At 36.9% G+C, this 26,607-nt stretch overlaps 2 protein-coding genes across 2 annotated transcripts; both read right to left on the bottom strand.

Moving 5' to 3' along the window:
- Nucleotides 1–1,840: 1,840 nt before the first annotated feature.
- LOC131653017 (uncharacterized) lies at nucleotides 1,841–4,579 on the bottom strand. The gene is made up of 2 exons (XM_058923077.1): nucleotides 4,027–4,579; nucleotides 1,841–3,822 (listed from the first exon to the last, which is right to left on the bottom strand). The coding sequence occupies exons 1-2, from the start codon at nucleotides 4,577–4,579 to the stop codon at nucleotides 1,841–1,843; spliced, it is 2,535 nt and encodes an 844-aa protein (XP_058779060.1).
- Nucleotides 4,580–10,284: 5,705 nt separating this feature from the next.
- Nucleotides 10,285–12,738, bottom strand: LOC131652945 (uncharacterized). The gene is made up of 4 exons (XM_058922971.1): nucleotides 12,598–12,738; nucleotides 12,513–12,516; nucleotides 11,947–12,061; nucleotides 10,285–10,795 (listed from the first exon to the last, which is right to left on the bottom strand). Exons 1-4 carry the CDS (start codon nucleotides 12,736–12,738, stop codon nucleotides 10,285–10,287), a joined length of 771 nt encoding a protein of 256 aa, XP_058778954.1.
- Nucleotides 12,739–26,607: the final 13,869 nt, after the last annotated feature.

Below are 26,607 nucleotides of genomic sequence, written 5' to 3'. Positions count from 1 at the left end.
AAAATCGTTAACCAAACCAAACTAAACTAAAATTGTAAAACATTAAATTTGGTTCGGAAGTGTTTGAGTTATTTTTCAACAAAACCGCATGATTTGAATCGGTTTGTAGTTTGTATTTTATAAACCGAATCAAACCACGTTATGTTATAATCTAAACTTCACTTAACCCACATCCAACCCAAACTCAAATCTATTATGTCTTATCCTTACAATTATGAATGATTTCTCTTTCTCGTGCTTAAGGTTTAAATTTAAGTCTTCTCAAATTTCTCTCAGTGGTATCATGTTTTTTTCTCTTTTTCTTTTCCATGTACATATCGCATCTTCTTCTCTAGTCTCGCATCTCTCATATTCTTTCTTTTTCATCTTATTTTTATTCTACTATTATCTCTTCCAAATATGTTTTTAATACGCTTATCTTCTCTAATCTCAAATATTTCTTTTTCATCTTCTCTAATATTTCATCTCCTTTTTTCAGTTTCATTATAATGTTTTTTATATTAGTTTATGCTATTATTTTATATGTTTGTTCCACTTTTCTCTAATCATATATTTATATATTAAATAAAAAATTGTTGTCCAAATATGATGAATTTTGTTTTTATTTGATAATGCATAAATGACTAAATACAAAACTATGTTGTCATCTATGTGTATGTATGGCTCAATAAACTTTTTATAAAAACCAAACAAACTCAAACCCTATTGATTTACTTTGGTTTGATTTTACTTTATTTTTAAAAGTCAGACAAACTCAACTGAACCGCATACATTTTTCTCTATCAATTCAGATGATTTTTCACGTCAAAATTATCCAAAACGTAAACTCCCTGTGCAATACTATAATAAGAGAAAAAATATATTAAATTAAAAAAATCTCTAACAAGGTTTTTATATAACATAACCGTGTGAAAATCCTACATTAAATTCTCTAAAGAAAGAAAAAAATAAAAGTAAATATAATTAACTATGTGACTAACCAACCATTACAAAATGAAATCAGGACTAGTTTTAAAAAGAGGTTATCTTTAATATATTAAAACAGAATACATGTTTAGGCGCCAACTTTAGACTAAAATCCCGCCTAAACACGTGCATCGTACGGGGTAAAGTACTAGTCATAATAAAGTCTAATAATCAAATTTTTTCGGATCTGCTTAATTCCATGATATTATGGCTATAAGGTATTGTGTTGGAAATTTTCATGAATTTGTCCTTTTAAAAACGCTTCATCATTGAGTTGAGAAGTATAGTTGTTGTATATAAACTATCTTTAGTATAGTTGTCCCCAGTCAAGACTATATAAACTATCTTTAGTATAGTATGTGTATGTTTTATATAATTTAATCTTAATTTTGATTTCCAAGTAATACCAAACTATTTTGACTAACACGGAAAATGAGAAATATTAAATATAATTAACTATAAACTAGCATAGGCGTTCAAAGAGGGAGGCAACTCAACTAAAGGTATTAGACCAAACTTTTTTTTTTTTTAAAGCAAGAGATATATTGAAAGGAGAACAAAGGGTTCCCTAACCTATGTACAAAATACCCGGCACAAAGCCTGCTAAGAACAATATTACAACCAATTACAATTACGACATAAAATACAAAGGATCTTTGTAAAAATCGTAAAAACAACAATTGGAATGTGTAATATTGCCATAAGAAGACCACCTCCAAACCAAAAAATTGATGCTCCAAACCATATTATTTATGTTCCACACTTCCTTCCTAAAACAAAAAGCATTCATAGTTAACCAAATTATCCAAGATGTGGTTAACCAAAGCACCCCCAATTTGCCGCTTTTAAACTTTTTACCACGGCTCAAAGAATGTCAATTCACAAAAAAAGATGCACATTCTTCCTCCATCCAACCCGGAAATCCCACCCACGAAGCAATTTCATTCCAAACCAACTTAATCACAAAACATTTAGAAAACAAATGATCCACCTCTTCCACATGAGCTTCACAAAAAATGCAATTTAAATTACTAATTGGGATATCTATACCTCTATACACCAATAAATCTTTGGTAGGTAACCTATTCAAAAAGAGCCTCCAACCAAACGTTTTTATCTTATACGGAACATCCATTTTCCACAACAAATTAAAGGCCTCATCACCCTTTGTCGGAGGGCCATAAGGGATACGCCTAGAAGCATACAAACCATAACAAGAAGCAATCGAATAACCTTTTTCCAAATCCAACAACCAAACCACACAATCCATCGAAGAATTTACACTACCAAAAGAGTCCAAAAGATTCTTCAACACCAAAAGAGAACTTAAAAAGACCACATCCTTACCCGCAACCGAAATACCAAGGTCCCCCCACTTCCAACAACCATTGTTCCACTCACCCATAACCGCTACCGAAACTTTTTTCAAAGAAGAAGCCAAAAAAAGATCCGGAAAAGCTTCCTTTAAAAAACAATTATTCAACCAACAAGACTCCCAAAAAGGGGTATTAAACCCATTTCCAACAATGAATTTGCAAGACGATACAATGGGATCAATATCTAAAGAATTAGAAGAAACACTACTAACCTTTAAAATATCTCTCCACCAAAAAGAAGAGGAAGCAGGCTTGTGAGCGTCTCCATCACAAATAATTTGCAAGCACAAATCACCGTACCGGACCTTTAACACATCTAACCTTAAAGACTTATGGCCTTGCGCTATCCTCCACCTCCACTTGTTCAAAAGAGCCAAATTGAACTCGGCAATATTTTTAATCCCTAGCCCACCTTTCGCGAGAGGGAGAGTCACTCCTTTCCAACCAACCCAATGAATAATCCGTTTATCTCCCCCACCTCCCCATAGAAAATTGCTTTGAATCGCCGTTATCGCTTTTACCACCCTAGCCGGCATTTTGTAAAAGGACATAGTAAAGATAAATAACGGACTCAAAATAGACTTTAAAAGAGTTAACCTCCCTCCGAGATTTAGAAATCTAGCCTTCCATCCGGATAACTTCTTTTTTAATTTCTCCATTAAAGGAGCCCAAGTCGCTTCCTTCCTAGGATTGCTACCAATAGGAATACCAAGAAACAAAAAATTGTTGTCTTCAACCCTACAAGAAAGATAATAAGCCGCGGCATCCAAAAAAAGAGAAGACACATTAATACCAATCAACTTGCTTTTGTGAAAGTTTATACCAAGACCCGACACAAGTTCGAAGGATCTCAAAACAATCTTTAAAGCCTTAACATGTTTCCAAGTCCCCGTTCCGACCAACAAAGTGTCATCCGCAAATTGAAGAATGTCCACCTCGCATCTTCTTTTAATATCGAAAGCCTCAAAATCACCAATCTCTATAGATTTTCTAACTAATCTCGTAAGAGCCTCCGTCACCAAAACAAAAAGAAAAGGAGATAACGGATCTCCTTGTCTTAAGCCTCTATTAACAACAAATTCCTTTGTTGGACTACCGTTAACCATCACCGACATATTACTTTTGAAAATCAATAATTCCATCCACTTCCTCCATTTAGCTCCAAACCCCATTTTGACCAAAAGATATCGAAGGAAGTTCCACGATACTTTGTCATACGCCTTTTCGAAGTCTACTTTGAAAAGAAGACAAGAACCTCCCTCCTTTCTTGCAAAGTCAACCGCCTCATTGGCCACAAGAACTCCATCAAGCAATTGTCTACCCGGAACAAAAGCACTTTGACAATGCGAAACAACCGAATTCAACACATGTTTCAATCTTCCCACCAATAATTTTGCCACCACTTTGTACATACACCCCACCAAACAAATCGGCCTATAATCATCCAAACATAACGGACTAGAGCCTTTCGGAATCAAAGCTAAAAAGGAAGAAGTGATTACCTTAGACAATTCACCTCCATTAAAAACATGTTCAAAATACCTCAAAAAATCCTTTCTCAAAATAGGCCAACACTTTTTAATAAAAAGGAAAGAGTAATCATCCGGACCCGGACTTTTAGAACCACCACAACAATTAATAGCCTCCAAAATTTCCTCCTCTTGAAACTCTCTCTCAAGCCAACCTTTCTCCTCCTCACTAATGCAATTAAAAGAAATCCCGTCAAGCCTAGCATTTCCCTCGTCAAAGCCATGAAATTTGCTAGAGAAATGATGAACAACTTCCTCCTTAATCCCTTCCACCGAATCTAGCATGCCTCTAGAAGAATTAATAGGACCAATGTGATTATGATTCCTATTATCCTTCATAACTTTGTGAAAGAGGCCGCTATTAGAATCCCCCTCCTTAAGCCATCTCAATCTAGATTTTTGAACAATCATATTCTCTCTGAGTCTCAACCTTGTCCAAAACCTACTTGTTGCCTCCTTTCTCCCTTTAATTATCTCGGGGTGGAGATCTTCCGCTTCCACTTCCAACCTATCATCACCAAAATTAATGTCTCTCGCTCCTTCCTCTATCTCCAACTCAATCTTGCCAAACACCTCCTTATTCCACCACTTTATTCTATTCTTCAACCGGAAAAGTTTCTCTTTCAAAACATAATCTCCTCTCCCTTCCACCTTAATATCATTCCACTCCTTTTCAACAAAAGGGTAAAATGAAGGTAAAGAAACCATTCATTGTTGAATTTGAACGATTTAGGACCCCAATCATTATTATCAACTTCTAACCATATAGGGCAATGGTCGGAAATGTCACGGTTACCCACAAATTACCCCACCACTCCCCATTCGTTCACGACATTCTCCGAAAGGAGAAATCTATCAATCCTACTCATCGAGTTTCCCCCTCTATTATACCATGTGAACTTCTTTCCTTTGCAAGGAACATCCACCAACAAACTCTCATCAATAAATTCCACAAATTCATTCATCTCAATGGAATTGGCACTTGAATTAGAAATCATACCTCTACCTCTTCTCTCCGAACGATTCTTTGTAGCATTAAAGTCTCCCCCTAAAATCCATTCTCCATCCTTATGCGCCTCCTTCAACTCCAAAATCCTCCTCCACAAATCTCTCTTCTTAGACAACTCACACGACGAATAAATATTAACCAAGTAAAATAACCTATTGGATTTCAAGAACTTGATACCGAGATATCCCTCACCTTTGAAGCTAGACACCACCTCCAATTTCTCATTCTTCCATAACGTTAATAGCCCTCCCGACCTACCCACCGAATTTGAGTAAGAGTAACCAATGTTATTATTCCTCCAAAAACTTTTTGCCAGCCAATCTTGCATATCCACAATTTTTGTTTCTTGGATCAAAAAAATATCCGCCTTAATCTTTGATATTAAAGCACTAACTCTTTTCCTTTTCAAAGCACTACCCCCCCCCCCCCTCTTATGTTCAATGAGCCAATTAACATAATGCACCTTTGTTGATCTCCTTCCTATTATCCCTTTGAGATGTTGCCTCCTCTTCCAAATCCTCCAACCTCTTCAACACCGCCTCTTCCTCACCATAATTAACAACGCCCAAAGTTTCCATGGCTTTCCAAATTTTAGAGCCCGACTCACAATCAAGATTGCCCCACAACCTGAAATTATTCCTAGCTATGTCACCAAACTCACTAAAGACAGAAGAGGAATATCCCAGGCTAGCGCCCAAGGACGGAGTCGGTTCTGTTTTCGCAACAGCACTCACAGTAGCTATTGGTCCAGAATCAGATTTACAATGGGCAGCCTTCACACCAGCTCCTTTCATCTCTTTTAATTTGTTTTTATTCACCGACAGAATGGATATTTTATGAAGAGAACCTCCCGCCTCGGAAATCTTTTTGAATGTTAATTTCCTCAGAGACTGTTTCTTCCTCCTTTTAACTTGATGAACAACGCCATCAAAAGATAACGGGTAAGGTATAGCGCCTCCTTTCCCCCCCTCCGTAACCACATCATCGCGAGTTTCCTTAATAACCTCATCGATAACAGTTTTGTTTCCATTATTGAGTTGCTGAACAGAGTTTGGGACGAAAGAAGAAGATGTTGAAATCAAATCGGTAACTTCATCCCGAACCAATGTGTCCCTAACAATCCTTTGATTCTCCACATTTACCACCGAAACACCCCCACGCGCCACAACCTTCTTACCTAGCCTGTCAGTCCCAGAATGAAAATCTCTCCCATGTACAGCCGCCAACCCAGTCTGCCTAACAGAACCATCTTGATTGAAGTCCAGAAAATTCTCACCTCTCAGAATATCATCGTCCTCCCGGGAGAAACCAGAAACCGAAAGAGAATCAGAGTTAATCGAGTCAGACTCGAATCCAGCTTCGGAATGATCAAAAAAGGACTTTCGAGATGAGATGCCTCTCGCACAGCAGAATTCTTTGATGATCAAATTGTAAATCGTCCCATCAATCTCCACAGAATGACGCAGTTGCAATTCGGACTCAATCGGAACCTCCACGAGCAATCTAGCCACATCCATCCTCGTCCCACATGCCGTAGCATCATCAATACAAATCAATTTCCCAATCGAATTTGCCAAAGCAGACAAGAACACCGAGTTCCAAGCATGAGGAGGAATGCCATACACCTCAATCCAAATGGATCTTCCCACATTCAGAGTGCCCTCTTTCCATTCCTTCACCTCAGAAAAGCAATTAGTCCACCACCTAGGGCCTTCAGCGATCAATGTCTTAATAGTCCCTTCTACCGACTCTTCTAAAAGACAAACAGAACTGCTAATCGGTGTCGCCTTCAAATTGTGATAACCTTCCATATCCAACTTAGACTGCAAACAATCAGAAGTCCCCGGAATCATCGTAAATCCCACAAAAGCTTTCTTGAACCTCCTAAAAACCTCCTCAGAAGATGAATGTTTAAGGATGTGGGCTGAAGAATCCTTTGCAACAACAATTCTGTTGTTCACGACGTCAGCAAACGACTTGTGCCTAAAGCCTGTAACTCCCTTACCGCCATACCGCAATCCACTGCCTTCACCAACAAACCTCCCACCACCTCCTGAAGCTGCCCCATACACCACCTCACCCTTATTCCGCCCGGGATTGCGCTTGAAACGCGACAAATTAGCGTGGATTTTCTTACCCAAAATGCGCACATTATCAATCTTAACCGCCAACAATCTAGCGTCTTCAGAATCGATAAAACGTGCAAAACCGAATTTCTTGCCCAAATTGTTTCTTCTAGGAGCAATTGCTACCTCTTTCACCTTACCCACACAACCAAACAGCTCAAACAGATCTTTGGCGGTCGACTCATTAGGGAACTCAAAAACATACAACGAAATCAGACCACTCGCCATTTCACTGCCCAGATAACTCCTGAACGGATGAACATCCCATTTAGGTGCCAAGTTCCTGAAGGGTTTTTTCTTTGCCTCCGTCCACATAACAAAAACGGATATGGCAGAAACACAAAACAGATCGAGAAAACAAAACAAAGCGAATGCAGCGCAGAAACTAAAGTAGAACCGAAGAAGCCCTAACGGATAGAGAACGCAACTAAGCAGGAAAGCGGTGGAAAACCTAAACCCCAAAACTCCACTAAACACCTCCTCAACAAGGTCCCTGGGCCTAAACACAGGAATTTAAACCAAAATTGAAGAGATGTTGAGTCCTGAGGTTATTGTTTCCACCAGAAAACTAGAAGAAACCGCTTAGTACAGTCTCCACCGTCGAGCCGGAAGAAAGGCGGAAGTCGCCGCCATCGCGTATTTTTGCGTCGCCTGAGTTTAAGTTTATTAGGCCAAACTTAAAAATCATTGTTGCCTTAAATATTATCTTTTTTTTTTCCCTAAACAATTAAATAATTTTTTAAGATCCATTTGGTTGGGAGTAGATGGAGGGGAGGGAAGGGGAGGGGAGGAGATATTTATAAATATATATTTTTGATTCATTTTTTATAAGTGGAGGGGAGGGAGCAAAATTCCTCCTAGATTCACTTTTTGCTCCCCTTCAAATTGAGGGGATTTGGAGGGGAGGAAGGATTCATTAATTTGAATTTTATTATTTTCCCTATTTTATCCTTAATTATTTTTTAATTTTAAGATTGTCCTTATTAAATTATTAAAGACTACATTTTTCTCTGTATTATTTCAAGTTTCATTTTTCTTCTATTGTGCGGTTGTTATTTGTACGTTGTTGCTCTCAGGTGATATTTTTACTTTTTATTTTGTTGAATTTTAGTTTTTGAAATTATGTTGTTTTTAGTAATAAGGTTTTTTATTATACTACTACTACTACTAATAATAATAATAATAATAATAATAATAATAATAATAATAATAATAATAATAATAATAATAATAATAATAATGTTATGCATATAGTATGTTTATATTATAAATAAATATTTTAAGTATATTATTATTTGTCCAATTTTTTTAACATTCTAACATTATTTTATCTATTTTTAATTAAAAATTATTTTATTGGATTAGATGAATCATCAAGATCAAATAATGATTTAATTTTTATTGAAGATATATAGCTCAACTAATGTGTGTTGTTGTTTACTGTTAATAGTATCGTTTAGGAAGTTTTTATTTGATGAAATTAACTCAATATTATTGTTATTTAGAATTATTTTTACTAAGTACAAATAACAATATTTATAAGGATAAAAAGGTAATTTGATTTTAAAATTCCTCCCCTCTCCTCCCCTCCCTTGTGAACCAAATATATATATTGTTAAAAACCTCTCCCTTCCTCTCCCCTTTTTTGAACCAAACATATATTTAGTTAAATTTCCTCACCTCCCAGACCTTAAAGTTCAAAACAATAAGTATTGTTAGAGAGAAAAAAAATTACTTGAGTAGAAAGTCTTTGAACTGAAATATTTTTTTTAAAATTTAATAATTATTTAAAATATATTTTTATAATTTTTTTTTAAGTACGCATTTTAAAATATAAATAAAACATTTTCATAAAAAAAATTTAAACTTAAGTATTCATATTTGATACGGAAAACTCCTTTACATTTTTATTAATTTATGTTTAATTATATTTTTGGTCCTTCTATTTTATCTCGTTCTTAAAATTAACCTCTCTATTTTAAATTCAAGAGTAAGTGTTGAAGACTTACTCCAAATCTTAAATTGATTATCATTAATCCAACGGTTTTAATTAATTTTTATATAAAAAATATTTCCAAAAATAATTACATTAAATAATCAATTAAAAGTGTTAGATTAATAAAAATCAATGGTTAAGATTTGGAGCAAGTCTTCAACACTTACTCTTGGAGTAAACATATCTCTCATCTCTCTCTCTCTCTCTCTCTCTATATATATATATATATATATATATATATATATATATATATATATATATATATATATATATATATATATATATATATATTCCTTCATTTCACAATTTTACACTTAAAACTAGTAAGAAACTCATGCTACTCCTATATATAGGGGATGTATCAAGTACGAGGGTTTTTAAAATAAAAGATAAGAGGATTCAATGTTAATCATTAGATTAGATAGATAATGTTGATGAACATTTATTGTGTATGCTTGCACTTAACTTCATCAAGATCATATACCTAATATAATAGTTAGCATTGATTCCTCTTATCTCTTATTTAAAAACTTTCATACTTGATACATCTCATATATATAGGAGTAGCATGGGTTTCTTACTAGTTTTAAGTTTAAAATTGTGAAATGAAGGAACATATATATATATATATATATATATATATATATATATATATATATATTCCTTCAATTCAATAAATTTTGAACAAAAGAGTATATTAAACAAATGAGTTAACATTGTTGTCACTATTAATACATACAAATAATTCAGGTTTATAAGTCTAGATGTAAGCATCTTCATAGTACCAGATTAATAGTTTAACTTAAGCAATGCAGGAACCAGCCAATAACAGCACTCCACAACATATATATGCATGAAAACATGTATCAAATATTCCCTCCGTTCCTTTTTAAGTGTCGTTTTAGTCCTCTAAAAAAAGTGTCTTTTTAGTAAAAAAACTCTTCAACCAAGATAGTGGATTATTAGAGTTATTTTTCTATTATACCCTTATTTATTTTTTTTCTTTCCAAATAAATTCAATCATACACTCTCTTTTTCCAATAACTAATTGAAAATTTTGAGGTGAAGTGATTGAGAAAATAAGGGTATAAATGACAAATTATAACATTAAATTATAAAACAACACTTAAATAGGAACAAAAAAATTCTTCTAAAACGACACTTAAAAAGGAACGGAGGAAGTAGTATATTAGTTTTTCAAACTTTTTAACGTATACAACAAATTCACAGAAAAATATATAATTAATTTGGAAAAACATTGAAAGGTGAGAAAGATTACCAACTAACAAAGTGATGGGAAAACTTCCTTGTATACAACATTTGTAGTGGTAGAACATGGTGCATTCTTGTCATTATGTATCAAGATTTTAAGACCACTTTTGGTTGTAACTCTTGAAATTGCAACATATAATTGTCCATGACTAAAAAAGGAGTATGCAAATACAATCTGTCTCCTAATCAACTTAAATGGACACAGTGACTCAGAAAATGACATAGACATCCGAGAAATGTAAAAGATATTACCTATGTTTTTTCCAGACATAATTTTTGTCTCAATTACATGATTTGTCAACCTTGTAACAACCAATCTTGTTCCATTGCACAATTCATCACTTTGATCCAAATTTCTCATTAGCATAATTGGAGTACCAACCTTTAATTTGATTTTATGATTTGGTAGACCTGGTATTCTTAGTTTACTAATAAATTCTGGAGTTAGAACTTCATATGCTTTAGTATAACTTATATCAGTTCTATCAATTTCATCGAACTCAAATACTCTTTCTCTTCTCCTGAAAAGTGCAATAAGATGAAAATATTAATACATTTGTAAAGTCAAAGTGATACACTGATTTGTTATATGTATATATGGAATACAGTTAACGTTATTTTACCTGGAATAAGGTCCAATACATAATGATTGATTTTATCGACAACTTCAATGGTTGAGGCAAGAGTTGCTTTTCCTTGTAAATATGCCACCTTTTAAAAAATTTCCAATAAATTGGGATATGTGCTTTCAGCTATAGTTTTTATAGGATCCTCAAAATTGGATATTAACAGTTCTTTAGGAATTTATATATCAACAAATCGATCATTTGGTTCACATATCTTACCATCCCCAACATCTAATATCCATTTAGAGAAAACTGCTAGTTCATCATAACTTGTATTATCTCTTCCTTGCCGAAGTCTCATATTTTTTATTAGTGTCAGAACTTGACAATAGTCCCATACATAAGATGGGCAAATGGAAGCATGAACAATATCATGCGCCCTGCTCTTGGAAAAACCGGAATAATTTGTCAAAAATCTCCTCCAAAAACAACAACTTTCCCACCAAAAATTGTATTCGCAAGACCCTTTTTGCTCATGACATCTTTAAGGGTATTATCCAATGCCTCAAAGCAGTTCTTATGGGTCATAGGTGCTTCACCCCATATTACGACATCGGTAAATTCAAATAACTCTGAATGTTCGGTGTCTTTGTCAATATTGCAAGTAAAGTTGTCAAGTGTTGGCACGGTATTTTGAACTTTGAATGGGCAATTCTTTTGCCGAACATTAATAACAAAACTATGCCTCTTGAGGCAACAATAAGGACGATTTTTTATCCGAACGAAGTGCACTAGATAGTGTTCTCCACATGAAATTTTTACCGGTCCCTCCATAACCATGTAAAAAAACACTCATCCTCTTTGTTTGTTGACAGCTTCCATGATTTTATCAAATATCGAACGTTGTTCATCTATAAAATTTAATTAACAAATTTATTAGTCTATCACTAAAAAATAAATAGTTCAATGTCATAGTATCATAATACAAAGATGAACAATTACCTGTTAGGATGGTAAATAGATTATGGAAATTTTATCATTTAGTATCGGTATTGTAATCATGTTCTTCATAAATCAGTCTATTGCCCACGTGTCGTGTGACATACGGATCTGGATAAGGCATATCTTTGAATTCATGCAAAGTTCTTTGATTGGATTGCATCATATTCTCAATCTCAATGAGTGTCAAATTTTTTAACTCAATCGTTGACAACTGCATATCTATAAAAAAAATTATACAAATTAACAATTCATTAACATGAGCATGATAATCGATGTACAAATCAAATATGTAAACATAATTGATCAATTTATATAAGCTGTGATCATTATAGCCTTGATGTATATACCGCAGCCATTTTCCCTTTGGGGAAACGAAATTAAGTTTTCATTCTCCATTGTATTCACGGCATAATAATAATAATAGTATGTGTAACCTTTATTATTGAATCCAACCTAAGTATGTTAAGGTAGTTTACAAGAATCTCAACAAGTTCTATCTTTTTAACCGAAGCTAAGCCACAGAAAACCAAATTAAAACTATGGTTGGTAGACCTAAAAGAAAAATCATTGTTTGAAACCTTAAAATTTTGCATGATGTCAGAACATCCAACTTTAAGTTGCATCTTAAATTTCTAAACCAAAAAAGGAGGCACAATCACTTGAATCATACCGAGCTACAAAAAGCAAACAAAAACTAATTAGATAACAATAAACATTTACCAACAATATATTACGTTAATGAACAAAAAGGATACCTTCGAATCAACCAAAATCATCTCCAATTGTTTTTTGTTTGAAGCACCGATAACACTCCATAGATGTTCACATCTAACGACTATCTTCCATGAATCCTTTGAATCATTGATATCTTTGACAGCTTCAATAGTGCGAGCCATAGATCGATTTGTTCACTCTAAAAATTTGGTTAGAACGCATACAAACAGACAGACAAACAATGAGAACGCAAACAAACAATATGAGAGAGAAAAATATATTGGTATTGTCAATTATCTTTTTTCGGATTTCACAATATTGGTGGTGATGTTGGAAGACCGTTGTTGTGGGAGGCAATAAATAGTCATTCGCTTTTTCTATCTGATTAGAGTTTATGGAAAACTAGAAGAATTTAATGGAGATAGGAAGTTGTGATGGTGTGAATTTAAATAGTGTCTATTGTAATTCCTAAACTATTTGTGAACAACAAATAAATAAAATAAATAAAATTTCTCACAAAATATATAGTGATGACAAATCAGCAAAATTTATTGTCAAAACATGTGGCGAGAGTAGTGATTAAAAAAGATTATGTTGCCCTTGTAATTAGTCAAAAATTAGTGAGGTTAAACCTGATTACATATACTTAGATTTTTATAAATGTATAATAGTTTACTTATGAGTTTTTTTTTTTTGTGTGTATGATGTGTCATCACAAATCAAGATATAAGAATATTTTTTTTTTTAGAATTTTAAAAAATAAAATAGGTAAGTTATATGTCATTAAAATGGCCACATCATCAATTTTCAATAAAAAAGTGAAAATAAAACCAAAACACCTGTGTAGATTAAAGGTTGTCGCACGCTCGCGAAAAATGAACAGAGTCGCCACCAATATATTTATCCCATAAGGGAAAGGAATATCAGAAAACCTAACAAAAGGAAGGAACAGGGTCTTGCGACCAGAGAATCAAGGTACGGGAGTCGGTTACGCGAGGGGAAGGTACTAGCACCCCTCGCGCCCATCGTACTCGATGGTATCCACCTATGTTTGTTTCTATCTAAAGGGTGTCTAACTATGTCTATGTCTAAATGCGAATGAATGCAGAATGTAGGGAAAATAAAAGTTGTACTCGCACGGGCCCTACCCCGCTGCCTACGTATCCTTTTCAGGAATCAGAGTTACCGTAGCTCGGCTCACGTTTTTCTGTTTGTTTTGTGTTTTTTAGTTGGGCGGAGTTAACGTTCGCGCTCTTGCATAAGGGGATTGCCTACGATGCGTATGAGCGGAAATAACGGTGCCCTTAAGAGAAGAAAGAGATTGGTTTGTGTCTTTTAGGGTAATTCCATGATGACGAGAACCCACTACAAGGTCTCGCATCACTTCCTCACTTTTGTTTTAAGTCTGAACATTTATTAGGTTTTTTGAAGTGTTTTTGGTTGGTGTTTTTTAAGGGGATTTAATTTGTGACTTAGATCATACCAAAAAGAGTTTTTGTTTGTTTTTGAATATTTAGAGAACGCACATCGAGGCCTACGCCACAATCGTTTCTCTAAATAACGGTTAAGAAATACATCGAGGCTTCACACCTCAATCATTTCTTCTCCGCTAAGTAAAAGAGATACCAAAAGAGTTTTTTATGAATATTTAGAGAATGCACATCGAGGCCTACGCCACAATCGTTTCTCTAAATAACGGTTAAGAAATACACCGAGGCTTCACACCTCAATCATTTCTTCTCCGCTAAGTAGGAAAGAACATACACCGAGGCCTACGCCTCAATCATTTCTTTCCTACCATGAACTAAAGCAACGGTATGATCTTCATCGACTTTTATTAAGTATTTTAAAAGTTGAAAAGAAAAAAGGATGAGAAGGGAACTATTTCTAAATTCTAATCTAAGTCGTTCTAATTCCTATTTAAGTCTAATGGAGTCTAAAATAGGCCAAAAATATGGCCAAAAATACAAGCAATAAAACCACACAACCATCATACAAAAATAACATGGAACTAGCACAAAAACAATTTAAGAATCAATGCAGCATTAAACTAGAAAACTACTATTCTTATGGGTTTTTTTATGAGAAAATTCTAAGACTAAAATTAAACCTAAAAATCTACTATTTTTATGAGTTTTCTATGTCCACAATTATCTAAAAATCTAACAAGTTTTATTGATTTTTTTGTTAATAAGGGAAATGTGATTCAAGCCTAACTATGTTATTTTCTATTAACCCTAAAACTAACAATTTTATTGTTATCTACGTCATTCTTTATTACCTAAAAAATCGAACAAAAATCTATGTGAACCAAAACCTAAATCTAGCATGAATTTGAGTAGCACAGGGGGTTCAATCAGGAAATAATGGTGTAGTCAGCAAGGAATGGGCGCAGGGCCCAGGGTTGTTATTGTTCAGCTTGTTTCAGATTTTTGTATCCACAAGAAAAAGTGGTGCATGGGCTCAGAATGAATGGCCCAAAGGGACATTTTCGTTTACAGTTCTTAATGCTAAAAAACCCGTTTTGCTGGGCCATGGTGGGGTGTGCTAATAGCAATTCGGTGAAGGCCCAAGGGTATTGTGTTATTCAGATTTCTTGTTCAGATTCTTTGATCCACATATTATTCAGATTAAACAAAATTAATAAAAATAAAGTAAAAGTTGAGAAGAAGCATGGAATTGGGAATTAGGGTTGAAAGAGTGACCTCGGTGTTTTCAAGCGGCGCTTCCTTCTTCTTCTTTACGAGCTCACGCCGACGATGGTGGTCAAACGTCGCCGACGAAGATTATCCTCTTCCACTGTCTCCGATTGCGTCTCTGTTCTCTCCTCTCCCACTTGGAATTGTGGCGGCGGCGACTTGAATCCTCCAACGAAGTTACGATGGTGATGTCGCGTGAGGATGCGGTGTCGTGACGCCGAATCTTGGAGCTGATTGATGAAGAGTTGAAGGTCGCTGATATGACGATGGCAATTGATGATCGATGCTGCGTTGTTACGTTCTCGATTGGCGTTGCGAAGATGATGATATGCGTCGGAGATGAAGAGGTTGATGAAGGTAATTCTTGAGGTTGCGAAGATGGAAAAGACCGGAGTGGTGAACCTCCGATTAGAGGTGAGTTTCCTTATGTTCCGTTCCTCTTCTCTTCTGTTTCTTCTTCTTTCTTGTGCTATCTCTGAATCTATTCTTCTCTTCCCCTTTTTGCTTTTGTCCTCTTTCTGGATTTCCGAAACTTTATTGTTGCGTTGTTGACGCTGATGCGTGAGATGGAGAGTGGGGTGAACGTGAGGTTGCAGAGTGAGGGAGATGGATATGGAGAGAATTGAGGGAGAGGAGGGGATTCAGAGCGAGAGAGGGACGAAGGAGGTGGTTATGGATTGAAGAAGATGATGAGTGAAGGTTCAGGGATGGGAGAATGAGAGTGTTCAGAGAGAGTTGAAGGTGAATGGGAGGAAGATGAGAGGTGATGAATGAATGGTGAATCAGTGAAAATGGCGTGAGGTTGATGAAGATGAAGATGGAGGAGAATGGTGGTGAAGATGAACGATTGTGAAGATTCAGAGAGAGTTTGTGGGGAAATGGTGAGGAATGGCGTGTCGAGAGAATGAATGTGGAGGGAAGAGGATTTATAGTTGGAGGTGGAGTTAGCTGAACCATTGGATTAGAGATTCGGTTCTGAGCAATGGAGGGTGAGATTGAGAGTTGGTTATGAGCTGTGAAAGTTAGTTATGGTTCTGATTTTCCGTTAATCCCTGTTAGTTAGAATCTGTTAGGGATTCAGTTTTCTGTTATGATGAGCCGGCAGGTAGTTACGTGGATGTTAGTTTTCTGTTTTGAGTTTGTTACTTGTTTTTCCTTGGTTTGAATCTGAATAGAACCTCTCTTGGCTGATGTATGCAGGTTATTGAAGAATTTGAAGTGTGAGGTTCTGTTTTGAATTGTTAGCTGCAGTGTTGTAAATGAGCAGGGACTGATTTTCTTCTTGTAAGTATTGCTGTTTGTGGATTAGTAGTTTGATATGGTACTGTGACTGAACTTTGGCTTGAACAATTTTGTGTATGATTAACCGTACTGAACTGAATATCTTGGATCTGTTTTGGTTGTTGAATATATGGTTAGAATGAAAAGAGTGTCAGGATTGTTAGGAAAAGTTAGTTGGCAGTTAGGAAGTTATAAGATGGTTAACATGGTTAGGACTTATTTATAGTTGTATGTTTTGTGTGCAACTGTTAACTCATGGTTTTTCTTTTGGTTTTACATGATGATTGAAGGAAGTTGATGAAACAGGGCTGAATCGTTCGAAATGCGGCTGGTTTTGAATATGTTGGTGAGAAGTAATGCGAAATTGGTGCGTTCACGTTATCACGATGAGATGAACCGGCATAAGTGTTACAAGGGAAGAGTTTTAGTCTGAATTCAGTGACAACCATCTTGGAATGAACTTGATTTTTGATCTGAATTGCTTTTCTTGGTTATGCAGGTTTCAACTATGGATGCTTTGTCTTGAACTAATTCTTTTGAGAACTCGCATGAGGTTGTCCGCATATTTCTTCATGTTACTTTCCACAGGTGCCATCACGTATATGCTTAAAGCATCTTCAAGGGATTATAGGCAGTGGCAGAGTGTTAAAGCCTGAGTGCTTGTAATTTTCCAGCATGAAGAGGGATGAAACCCAAGGAGAGATGGTTTGCACTTGTTCTGTAAATTGGGCTCAGGAATGATCAACAGGGTATTAGTGGTCAGGGTCAAAGGTCAACTATTGACAAGAAGTCAACAATTGACCAAAAATGTCAACTCTGACTAAAAGTCAACCATAGCCTTTTTTTTTTGTAATTTTCCTTTTGAATGTAATAATAGGGATGTTGAATGGAATTTGCATACTTGTGTAGTACTTTGAATGAGAAATGATGGGAATTTGAACAATGTTGAATCGAATGATGTTTGGACCCCTGGATATGAATTCTTCTTTTTGGTAACAATGAATATAATGGGCTTAAATTTGTAACTGATGCAGACCTTTTTTGTAATCTTTCCAGTAACACAATTGAATGGATGTAGTATAGACTTTGTGATATCCCTGACCATATTTGTGATAAGTCCCAAATAATGTTTGAATTCTCATTTTCCCTCCATATGCATTATTTGAATTTCAGATCTTTCTTCAATTGCAACCGGATGAAGAAACCCAATTGGAATGATTCAAAACTCAACCTCACTGTTGACTTTGACCCAAAAGTCAAAGTCTTTGCGAATAGCTTCTCAAGGCTTGAAAACACCATGTCTCATTTTAATATCCATGCTTGCACTTTTATCCTCTCAAAAGCAATCACCTTTCTCCCTTAAAAGAGCAGTATTAATGCGGACCACTAACTTGCAATTGAAAGAGACCAATATTCATGAACCAAGAGCCCTAATTCCATATTTCAACCAACTTGTCTGTAGTAGGAACCTTAAACCAGTGAGAACCCGATTCACCAGAGGATTTTTGATCCCATGCTTTTGGATGTTCATTTAATGAATGAATGCAATGTCATGTTAATCCCCTAATGGAGTATGCAGATGAATGTAAAAGTCTAAGCCAGTTAAAGATAAGGGGTAGGACAAATTTGGGGTATGACAGCTGCCCCTATTTAATCGTCTTAAACCTGAGAGTGAGTTTGGCGCTAGCCTTTCGAACATTGAAGGTAGAAGAAGATTAAATATCAAAGTACCAGAAATTTGTCCTGAAGAGAGGATGGTGTAAGTGTTATCTTTATTTTTTTTGTTTTTGTTTTGATATCTGCTGGGGAAAGAGAAATGTTTTTTTTTTGGTGGAAAAGTTTATGGTAAGCAATGGTTGGATGGTGATAGCTTGTAACGTAGCCAAGGTGCCAATACAAGGTTCTCAATGGAAATGATTGTTGTATGAAACTGTGGTTGGAAAATACGGGTTTGATGGAAAAGGTAGGACCTACGATCTGTGACTCGAAACTAGGGTAAGGTCAACGGACCTACGACCCACAAGAATTGAAAAAGATGAGGATAAGGTTGACAGACCTACGATCCACAAGAAATGAAAAAGACGAGGATAAGGTTGACAGACCTACGATCCACAAGAAATGAAAAAGACGAGGATAAGGTTGACAGACCTACGATCCACAAGAAATGAAAAAGACGAGGATAAGGTTGACAGACCTACGATCCACAAGAAATGAAAAAGACGAGGATAAGGTTGACAGACCTACGATCCACGAGAAATGAAAAAGACGAGGATAAGGTTGACAGACCTACGATCCACAAGAAATGAAAAAGACGAGGATGAGGTTGACAGACCTACGATCCACAAGAAATGAAAAAGACGAGGATAAGGTTGACAGACCTACGATCCACAAGAATTGAAAGAAATGATGAACATCAACACTGAGGTTGGAGGACATCAACGCTGAGGTTGGAGCGTATCAACACTGAGGATGGGGGACATCAACACTGAGGTTGGGGGACACCAACACTGAGGTTGTGAAAGGAAAGGCGTCGACACTGAGGTCGAGGACATCAACACTGAGGTTGGACAAGAAAAGATAAACATCAACACTGAGGTTGTGAATGACGATTGGCATCGACGCAGAGGTCGGTGAAGGGATGATAGGCATGAACACTGAGGTTGGACAAGCAAAGGATAGACATCAACACTGGGGTTGGGAAAGAAAGGTATCGACACTGAGGTCTAGGGAAGAAAAAATTAATATCAACACTGAGGTTGGGGATTGGTTTTGAAATGGTTTGCCGGGACGGAAGGTAAAGGATACGCAACACGGGGGTTGGATCTAAAAGTTTTTCCGTACGAGGGGAAGGGACCACGGAGACTAGTGACGACTAGACTCGATCAAAAGACATAATCACGAAGATGTTGATGCTTGCGAAGCATAAGAATTACATTAATCCCTCAGGCCAAAGGCGGGGTGTAACTCATCAAGAGTGGCAATCGTTCGAATTGCCACACACCAAGTATGGTTATTCAAACGGTTGAAAAATGAGATGGGTTGAATGCCCACCCTCATTCGCACTCTAATCTTCACGCAGCACACGGGAAATAACCTCGGAGACAACGATTCTGACGAAGAAGGCCAGGAGAGAGAAGATAAGATTTCTTTTTGGGATTGAGAATACCAGGTATTGGCACCATGGTTTGAGGAGATTTGTGATGTAGTAGCAGATATCAATCAGAGTTTGTAAGGACAACTTTTCTGTGGGGATGTATCATCGTCTTGATTGAATGTTGATTTGTGTTATCTGGCTTATGCTTTGTATGCATGTTTGAATTTTTCTGTATGGCGTAATGCTCCACCTTGATGGAAATGCTACGCTTTTGAGAATGCAATGTTATATGCAATGAATTCTATATGCAAAGTGCCAAATAAAGGCGCTAGAGTGATGGAGAAGCATGATTATTGGGGGTCCGTTGCTTGTTGTCTTGAGCTACCAATATGGCTTTGTTGGGGGAGGAAGTGACTTCATTTGACTTTCCCTACATCTTGAATTGCTTGGGGATGGTGAGCTTGAGGAGATTCCCTCGATTCAGCATTGAGGATGAGAAATTCAGACAAGGAGACCAGGTTGGGGGGAGTGGAACAAACTCTCGGGAGAAATAAACTCCATGCTTGGGGAGAGACCAAGGTTCCAGGAGAAATAAACTCCTATGATCGGGGAGAGCAATACAACTCAGAAGATTGTGCCCCAAGATTCGTGGACTACGAAGGAATTTGCCCCAGAGGATCCTTGGAGAGATTTGTCAAATCTCGACGTAACTGCCCTAGATCGGTTGAACCCAAGAGAGATTCCTCGACTTGATTGCCCTAGATTGATGGAAACTTGAACGGATGCCTCAGTTGACAGAGTCTTCACACAACTTGCCCATTGGAGTAATCAGCCTTTGAATGGAATCGATCAACTTTTCTGCAGTTGTTCATTGTTTGATCTTCCTTGATGTCAAGTGTTTATTCACAAGTAAAAGATATTTGTTTTGAAGATGATAATCCTAATGCAATGCTTATGCTAGCTTCGAAATCAAGTTTATTAAAACAAAGTTGTGACATTCAGTGTTTGAATTATTTGTCATATCGATATCAACATAAATGGCAAGCAACATCTAGGAGTCAGTTTTACACAACTTGCTTTTGAAATAAACCCTGCTTCAATTAGGTCTTTTAAGGGTTGTAACGTGGCCTGGTTCACGGTTTTAGAAAGAAAGGATTTAAGGCTCAAAGTCTAACCTAACCCACCCATTCTTCGTGATGTTCTCCAGTCCTAAATTCAACTTAACCTGATACGAGCGTTCATCCCTCAAGAGGAGTTTGAGATAATTGAGGAACCAATGAAGTCTTCTTGGACATGGCAGTCACTTTACCTTACATTTGGTGTCTGATCACACGAATTTGTTCTTTTGTTGAGGATCTTTATGTTGTAATCCTCGTTTTTTGCTTTTGCTTTGCCTTTCTTTTTTATTTCCCTAACTTTTGCCTGGACAAATTCTTTTTGAATTTTATTTTGGAGTCCAGCGGGATGCCCTAATTTTGCCTAAGTCACTTGTTTTCAAGTTGTTGACTTAGCGGGCTCTTTTTTTTTTTTCAATCCTTTCTTTTTTGAATAAATCGTGTGATCCTGGATCTCTGATTTGTTGGAGGTGATTGTGACTGCCTCATTCTTTGATTGATGAGGGAGTACCGTCGTGGTATTGAGTTTCCTCAACCTTTTGAAAGATAACCATTGTTGTATCCTTGGATGTATACTCCTGATGAATTCTGAATGCTCGATCAGATTAATTGAATGCTACCCTGCCCCTGGGTTAAATGTGAGGGTTTTTTTTGTATAGAAAAGAAACTCCTACTTCAAGGCTCAAAGGGGTTAACGATGGTCTATCTCCCTTATATCTCCAGTGTTTGGGGATTTGAAACAATGCCTGCACATCCTCAGCGGGGTTTTATTCAAAAGCACATGATTAAAGATTTTTGCAATTATTATTTTTTCGTCATTCTCCTTTTGATATTTTTTGCTTAAACCAGAGTTTGATATCGATAGACATAAAGATATGAGTGAACACGAATGGATTGATTCGAAACTAGCATATGCGATGTATTTTTATTTTCATTAAAAAAACAAACAAGTTTTACATGGAAGAAACATATAACAAAACAAGGAAAATTACAAATGAAAATGCAGAAATGAATTGATGATTGACACAGTTGAGGAGGCTTGACTCCGTCTGGGCTTGTTGATCTTGAATACTTTTTGCGGTTCTTTTCAAACACTTCAGATTACTTCAGAAGAAAACTCCTACAAAGTCACCCAAGAGTTGTAAATTTTGTGTTACTTTAGGGATTCGAGCAATGCGAGTGATGCAATGCTCAAGATAAGAGTACGTCTTGCTTATCCCTCGTGCGGGAGCCCCATGAACTCTTCAATTTATGTGAAGACCATTTGGAGTGAATGATATCGCTTTGGAGTCAATGAGATCTTGGACTTTGTGTTTCAAAATATTACAATCCTCAGTTGAATGTCCGGATGTCCCAGAATGGTACTCACACTTGGCATTTAAGTCATATCCTTGAGGAATCGGTGTTGGAGGGGGCTTAGCCTCCCTTAGTTCGACCAAAGATTCATTGAGTAAATGAGAGAGCAGTTGACTATAAGTCATAGGAATCGGGTCAATCTTTCTTGGTGGTCTTCTCGGCCTTCGTGGACCTTGTTGTTGTTGGTAGTTAAGAACATGAACCTGAGGATAAGCAGGGAGTTCTTCTTCTCTATTCTCTGAAATAGCATTTGTTTCACTTTTCTCTTCTTCAGTGAATTCAGGAATATTGGCCATATCTTGGATTTTACCCATCTTTAAAGCATTTTCAATTCGTTCTCCTACGACAACCAAACTTGAGAATTCGGAGGAAGCGCATCCAATCATCATGTTCAGATAAGGATCTTTCAAAGTATTCATGAACATGTCTACAAGCTCTCGTTCCAAGAGTGGAGGTTGGACTCTGGAAGCTAATTCTCTCCATCTCTGTGCATACTCTTTAAAAGACTCATCAACCTTCTGAGTTAAACTTTGGAGTTGTAGTCTAGTCGGAGCCATATCGCTGTTGTACTTGTAATGCTTGAGAAAAGCCTCTGCTAGTTCATCCCATGTGCGGACATGGGTTCGTTCGAGTCGTGTATACCACTCAAGGGATGCCCCACTTAGGCTATCCTGAAAGAAGTGCATTAGAAGCTTATCATTTTCTGCATACGGAGCCATCTTGTTGCAAAATGCCTTGATGTGACTCATCGGACAAGTGGTACCCTTGTATTTCTCAAAACTAGGGACTTTGAACTTAGCGGGAATCTTGATATCAGGAACTAGGCACAAATCAATAGCATTCAAACCAGAGGAGCTTCGACCTTCTAAAGCATTCAATCTTTCTTCCAGGAGATGGAATTTTCTCTCATTTTCCTCGATCGGGAACTTGAAAGTTTCAAGTTCAGAATCGTTCTCATGATGTGAACCCTCCTTATTAGGAACTTCCACGGGCACAGGTTTTGATCCCCCATTAGCAACAGTGGTCGGAGTACCATTAGCCAACTTAGCAACACTTTGTCTTAGCTCTTCTTGCCCTTGAATAACAACATGGAGAGTCTCCAAGAGTTGGGTCATCCTCTCCCCCATAGTATCCATGTCCTTACGAAGTTCAACCTGATTTTGTTCAAGACGGTCCATGATTCTCTTCTGTTTAATCCTCGTGTGATACAGATGTAGGGAAGTCAAATTTGTTGATGAAGCAGAAATCTGGATTGAAAGAGGACCCCAATAAGCTTCTGATAGAACTATGAGATGCATGATAATATGAATGCAATGTTTCATTTCCAAGGGATCCTAAAGTCTTTTCACAATCTTTCATTTTCTTTTTTTTTTTGGAATCAAAGCTTCTCCTTTTTTGTATAGAATATCTTTTCTTTTCTTTTTTGCTTTTTCTTTTTTTGGAAATAGACTTTAGGATCTTTCATAAATGGAGTGGACAAAGCAATGATGTTATGCAATGCAAAAGCATGGGATTAACGGTCCATATAATCTTAGTAACCACTGTACAATCCTCTGAATAACTGATACAAATTAGATGTCATGAGATCAAAGGTTCGGCCTTGTATCATGGAACCATAGGAACAATAGTCACCATCATAACAGAATAGTCACCAACGGTACCTGTCATGTATATCCCTCCCCACTCACAGGTGTAGTCTAGGTCAGGGTAGGTCAAAATGGCAACCAGCGTTATCAGTCCTCCTGAGGCACCAATGTTGTTGCATCTACATGCCAACAATGATACCCCATTTGGACCTCGACTGGGCGTGGGTCTCATGATCGCACTAGACAAGACCTGACATCTCATCGGCGTCATGACTATCCACTCTATCCTAGGTATCCTATGTGTCACTCTGGCCTGGGTATTGGGCCTTTTACCTCATAGAACATCCCACCCAACCTGCAAAACAGAACAGAGGACCCCAAGGCACACAGAATATAATCCATATGCATGATGTGCAAACAGAAATAAACATGATATGCAAGCAGAAGAATAAACATGCAAACATATATACAAGGTATAGACATAAAAACAAATAAACACCCAGTAAACAAACAAACGCAGGCTAGGATCGACTCGCTAAGGATGGACCAGCAACAGGTCTAGCAACGTCCCCAGCAGAGTCGCCAGCTGTCGCACGCTCGCGAAAAATGAACAGAGTCGCCACCAATATATTTATCCCATAAGGGAAAGGAATATCAGAAAACCTAACAAAAGGAAGGAACAGGGTCTTGCGACCAGAGAATCAAGGTACGGGAGTCGGTTACGCGAGGGGAAGGTACTAGCACCCCTCGCGCCCATCGTACTCGATGGTATCCACCTATGTTTGTTTCTATCTAAAGGGTGTCTAACTATGTCTATGTCTAAATGCGAATGAATGCAGAATGTAGGGAAAATAAAAGTTGTACTCGCACGGGCCCTACCCCGCTGCCTACGTATCCTTTTCAGGAATCAGAGTTACCGTAGCTCGGCTCACGTTTTTCTGTTTGTTTTGTGTTTTTTAGTTGGGCGGAGTTAACGTTCGCGCTCTTGCATAAGGGGATTGCCTACGATGCGTATGAGCGGAAATAACGGTGCCCTTAAGAGAAGAAAGAGATTGGTTTGTGTCTTTTAGGGTAATTCCATGATGACGAGAACCCACTACAAGGTCTCGCATCACTTCCTCACTTTTGTTTTAAGTCTGAACATTTATTAGGTTTTTTGAAGTGTTTTTGGTTGGTGTTTTTTAAGGGGATTTAATTTGTGACTTAGATCATACCAAAAAGAGTTTTTGTTTGTTTTTGAATATTTAGAGAACGCACATCGAGGCCTACGCCACAATCGTTTCTCTAAATAACGGTTAAGAAATACATCGAGGCTTCACACCTCAATCATTTCTTCTCCGCTAAGTAAAAGAGATACCAAAAGAGTTTTTTATGAATATTTAGAGAATGCACATCGAGGCCTACGCCACAATCGTTTCTCTAAATAACGGTTAAGAAATACACCGAGGCTTCACACCTCAATCATTTCTTCTCCGCTAAGTAGGAAAGAACATACACCGAGGCCTACGCCTCAATCATTTCTTTCCTACCATGAACTAAAGCAACGGTATGATCTTCATCGACTTTTATTAAGTATTTTAAAAGTTGAAAAGAAAAAAGGATGAGAAGGGAACTATTTCTAAATTCTAATCTAAGTCGTTCTAATTCCTATTTAAGTCTAATGGAGTCTAAAATAGGCCAAAAATATGGCCAAAAATACAAGCAATAAAACCACACAACCATCATACAAAAATAACATGGAACTAGCACAAAAACAATTTAAGAATCAATGCAGCATTAAACTAGAAAACTACTATTCTTATGGGTTTTTTTATGAGAAAATTCTAAGACTAAAATTAAACCTAAAAATCTACTATTTTTATGAGTTTTCTATGTCCACAATTATCTAAAAATCTAACAAGTTTTATTGATTTTTTTGTTAATAAGGGAAATGTGATTCAAGCCTAACTATGTTATTTTCTATTAACCCTAAAACTAACAATTTTATTGTTATCTACGTCATTCTTTATTACCTAAAAAATCGAACAAAAATCTATGTGAACCAAAACCTAAATCTAGCATGAATTTGAGTAGCACAGGGGGTTCAATCAGGAAATAATGGTGTAGTCAGCAAGGAATGGGCGCAGGGCCCAGGGTTGTTATTGTTCAGCTTGTTTCAGATTTTTGTATCCACAAGAAAAAGTGGTGCATGGGCTCAGAATGAATGGCCCAAAGGGACATTTTCGTTTACAGTTCTTAATGCTAAAAAACCCGTTTTGCTGGGCCATGGTGGGGTGTGCTAATAGCAATTCGGTGAAGGCCCAAGGGTATTGTGTTATTCAGATTTCTTGTTCAGATTCTTTGATCCACATATTATTCAGATTAAACAAAATTAATAAAAATAAAGTAAAAGTTGAGAAGAAGCATGGAATTGGGAATTAGGGTTGAAAGAGTGACCTCGGTGTTTTCAAGCGGCGCTTCCTTCTTCTTCTTTACGAGCTCACGCCGACGATGGTGGTCAAACGTCGCCGACGAAGATTATCCTCTTCCACTGTCTCCGATTGCGTCTCTGTTCTCTCCTCTCCCACTTGGAATTGTGGCGGCGGCGACTTGAATCCTCCAACGAAGTTACGATGGTGATGTCGCGTGAGGATGCGGTGTCGTGACGCCGAATCTTGGAGCTGATTGATGAAGAGTTGAAGGTCGCTGATATGACGATGGCAATTGATGATCGATGCTGCGTTGTTACGTTCTCGATTGGCGTTGCGAAGATGATGATATGCGTCGGAGATGAAGAGGTTGATGAAGGTAATTCTTGAGGTTGCGAAGATGGAAAAGACCGGAGTGGTGAACCTCCGATTAGAGGTGAGTTTCCTTATGTTCCGTTCCTCTTCTCTTCTGTTTCTTCTTCTTTCTTGTGCTATCTCTGAATCTATTCTTC

This window comes from Vicia villosa, linkage group LG1 (genome assembly GCF_029867415.1).
Source record: "Vicia villosa cultivar HV-30 ecotype Madison, WI linkage group LG1, Vvil1.0, whole genome shotgun sequence".
In the NCBI taxonomy this organism is placed as follows: Eukaryota; Viridiplantae; Streptophyta; class Magnoliopsida; order Fabales; family Fabaceae; genus Vicia; species Vicia villosa.
This window is presented reverse-complemented; position numbering and strand designations above follow the sequence as displayed.

Coding starts and splice junctions, on each gene's coding strand:
- LOC131653017 (XM_058923077.1), bottom strand. CDS start 4,579: ATGGTTTCTTTACCTTCATTTTACCCTTTTGTTGAAAAGGAGTGGAAT. Junction 3,823..4,026: donor CATTAGTGAGGAGGAGAAAG/GTTGGCTTGAGA, acceptor CTTCCTTTTTAG/CTTTGATTCCGAAAGGCTCT.
- LOC131652945 (XM_058922971.1), bottom strand. CDS start 12,738: ATGGCTCGCACTATTGAAGCTGTCAAAGATATCAATGATTCAAAGGAT. Junction 10,796..11,946: donor GATATGCCTTATCCAGATCC/GTATGTCACACG, acceptor TGCACTTTTCAG/GAGAAGAGAAAGAGTATTTG.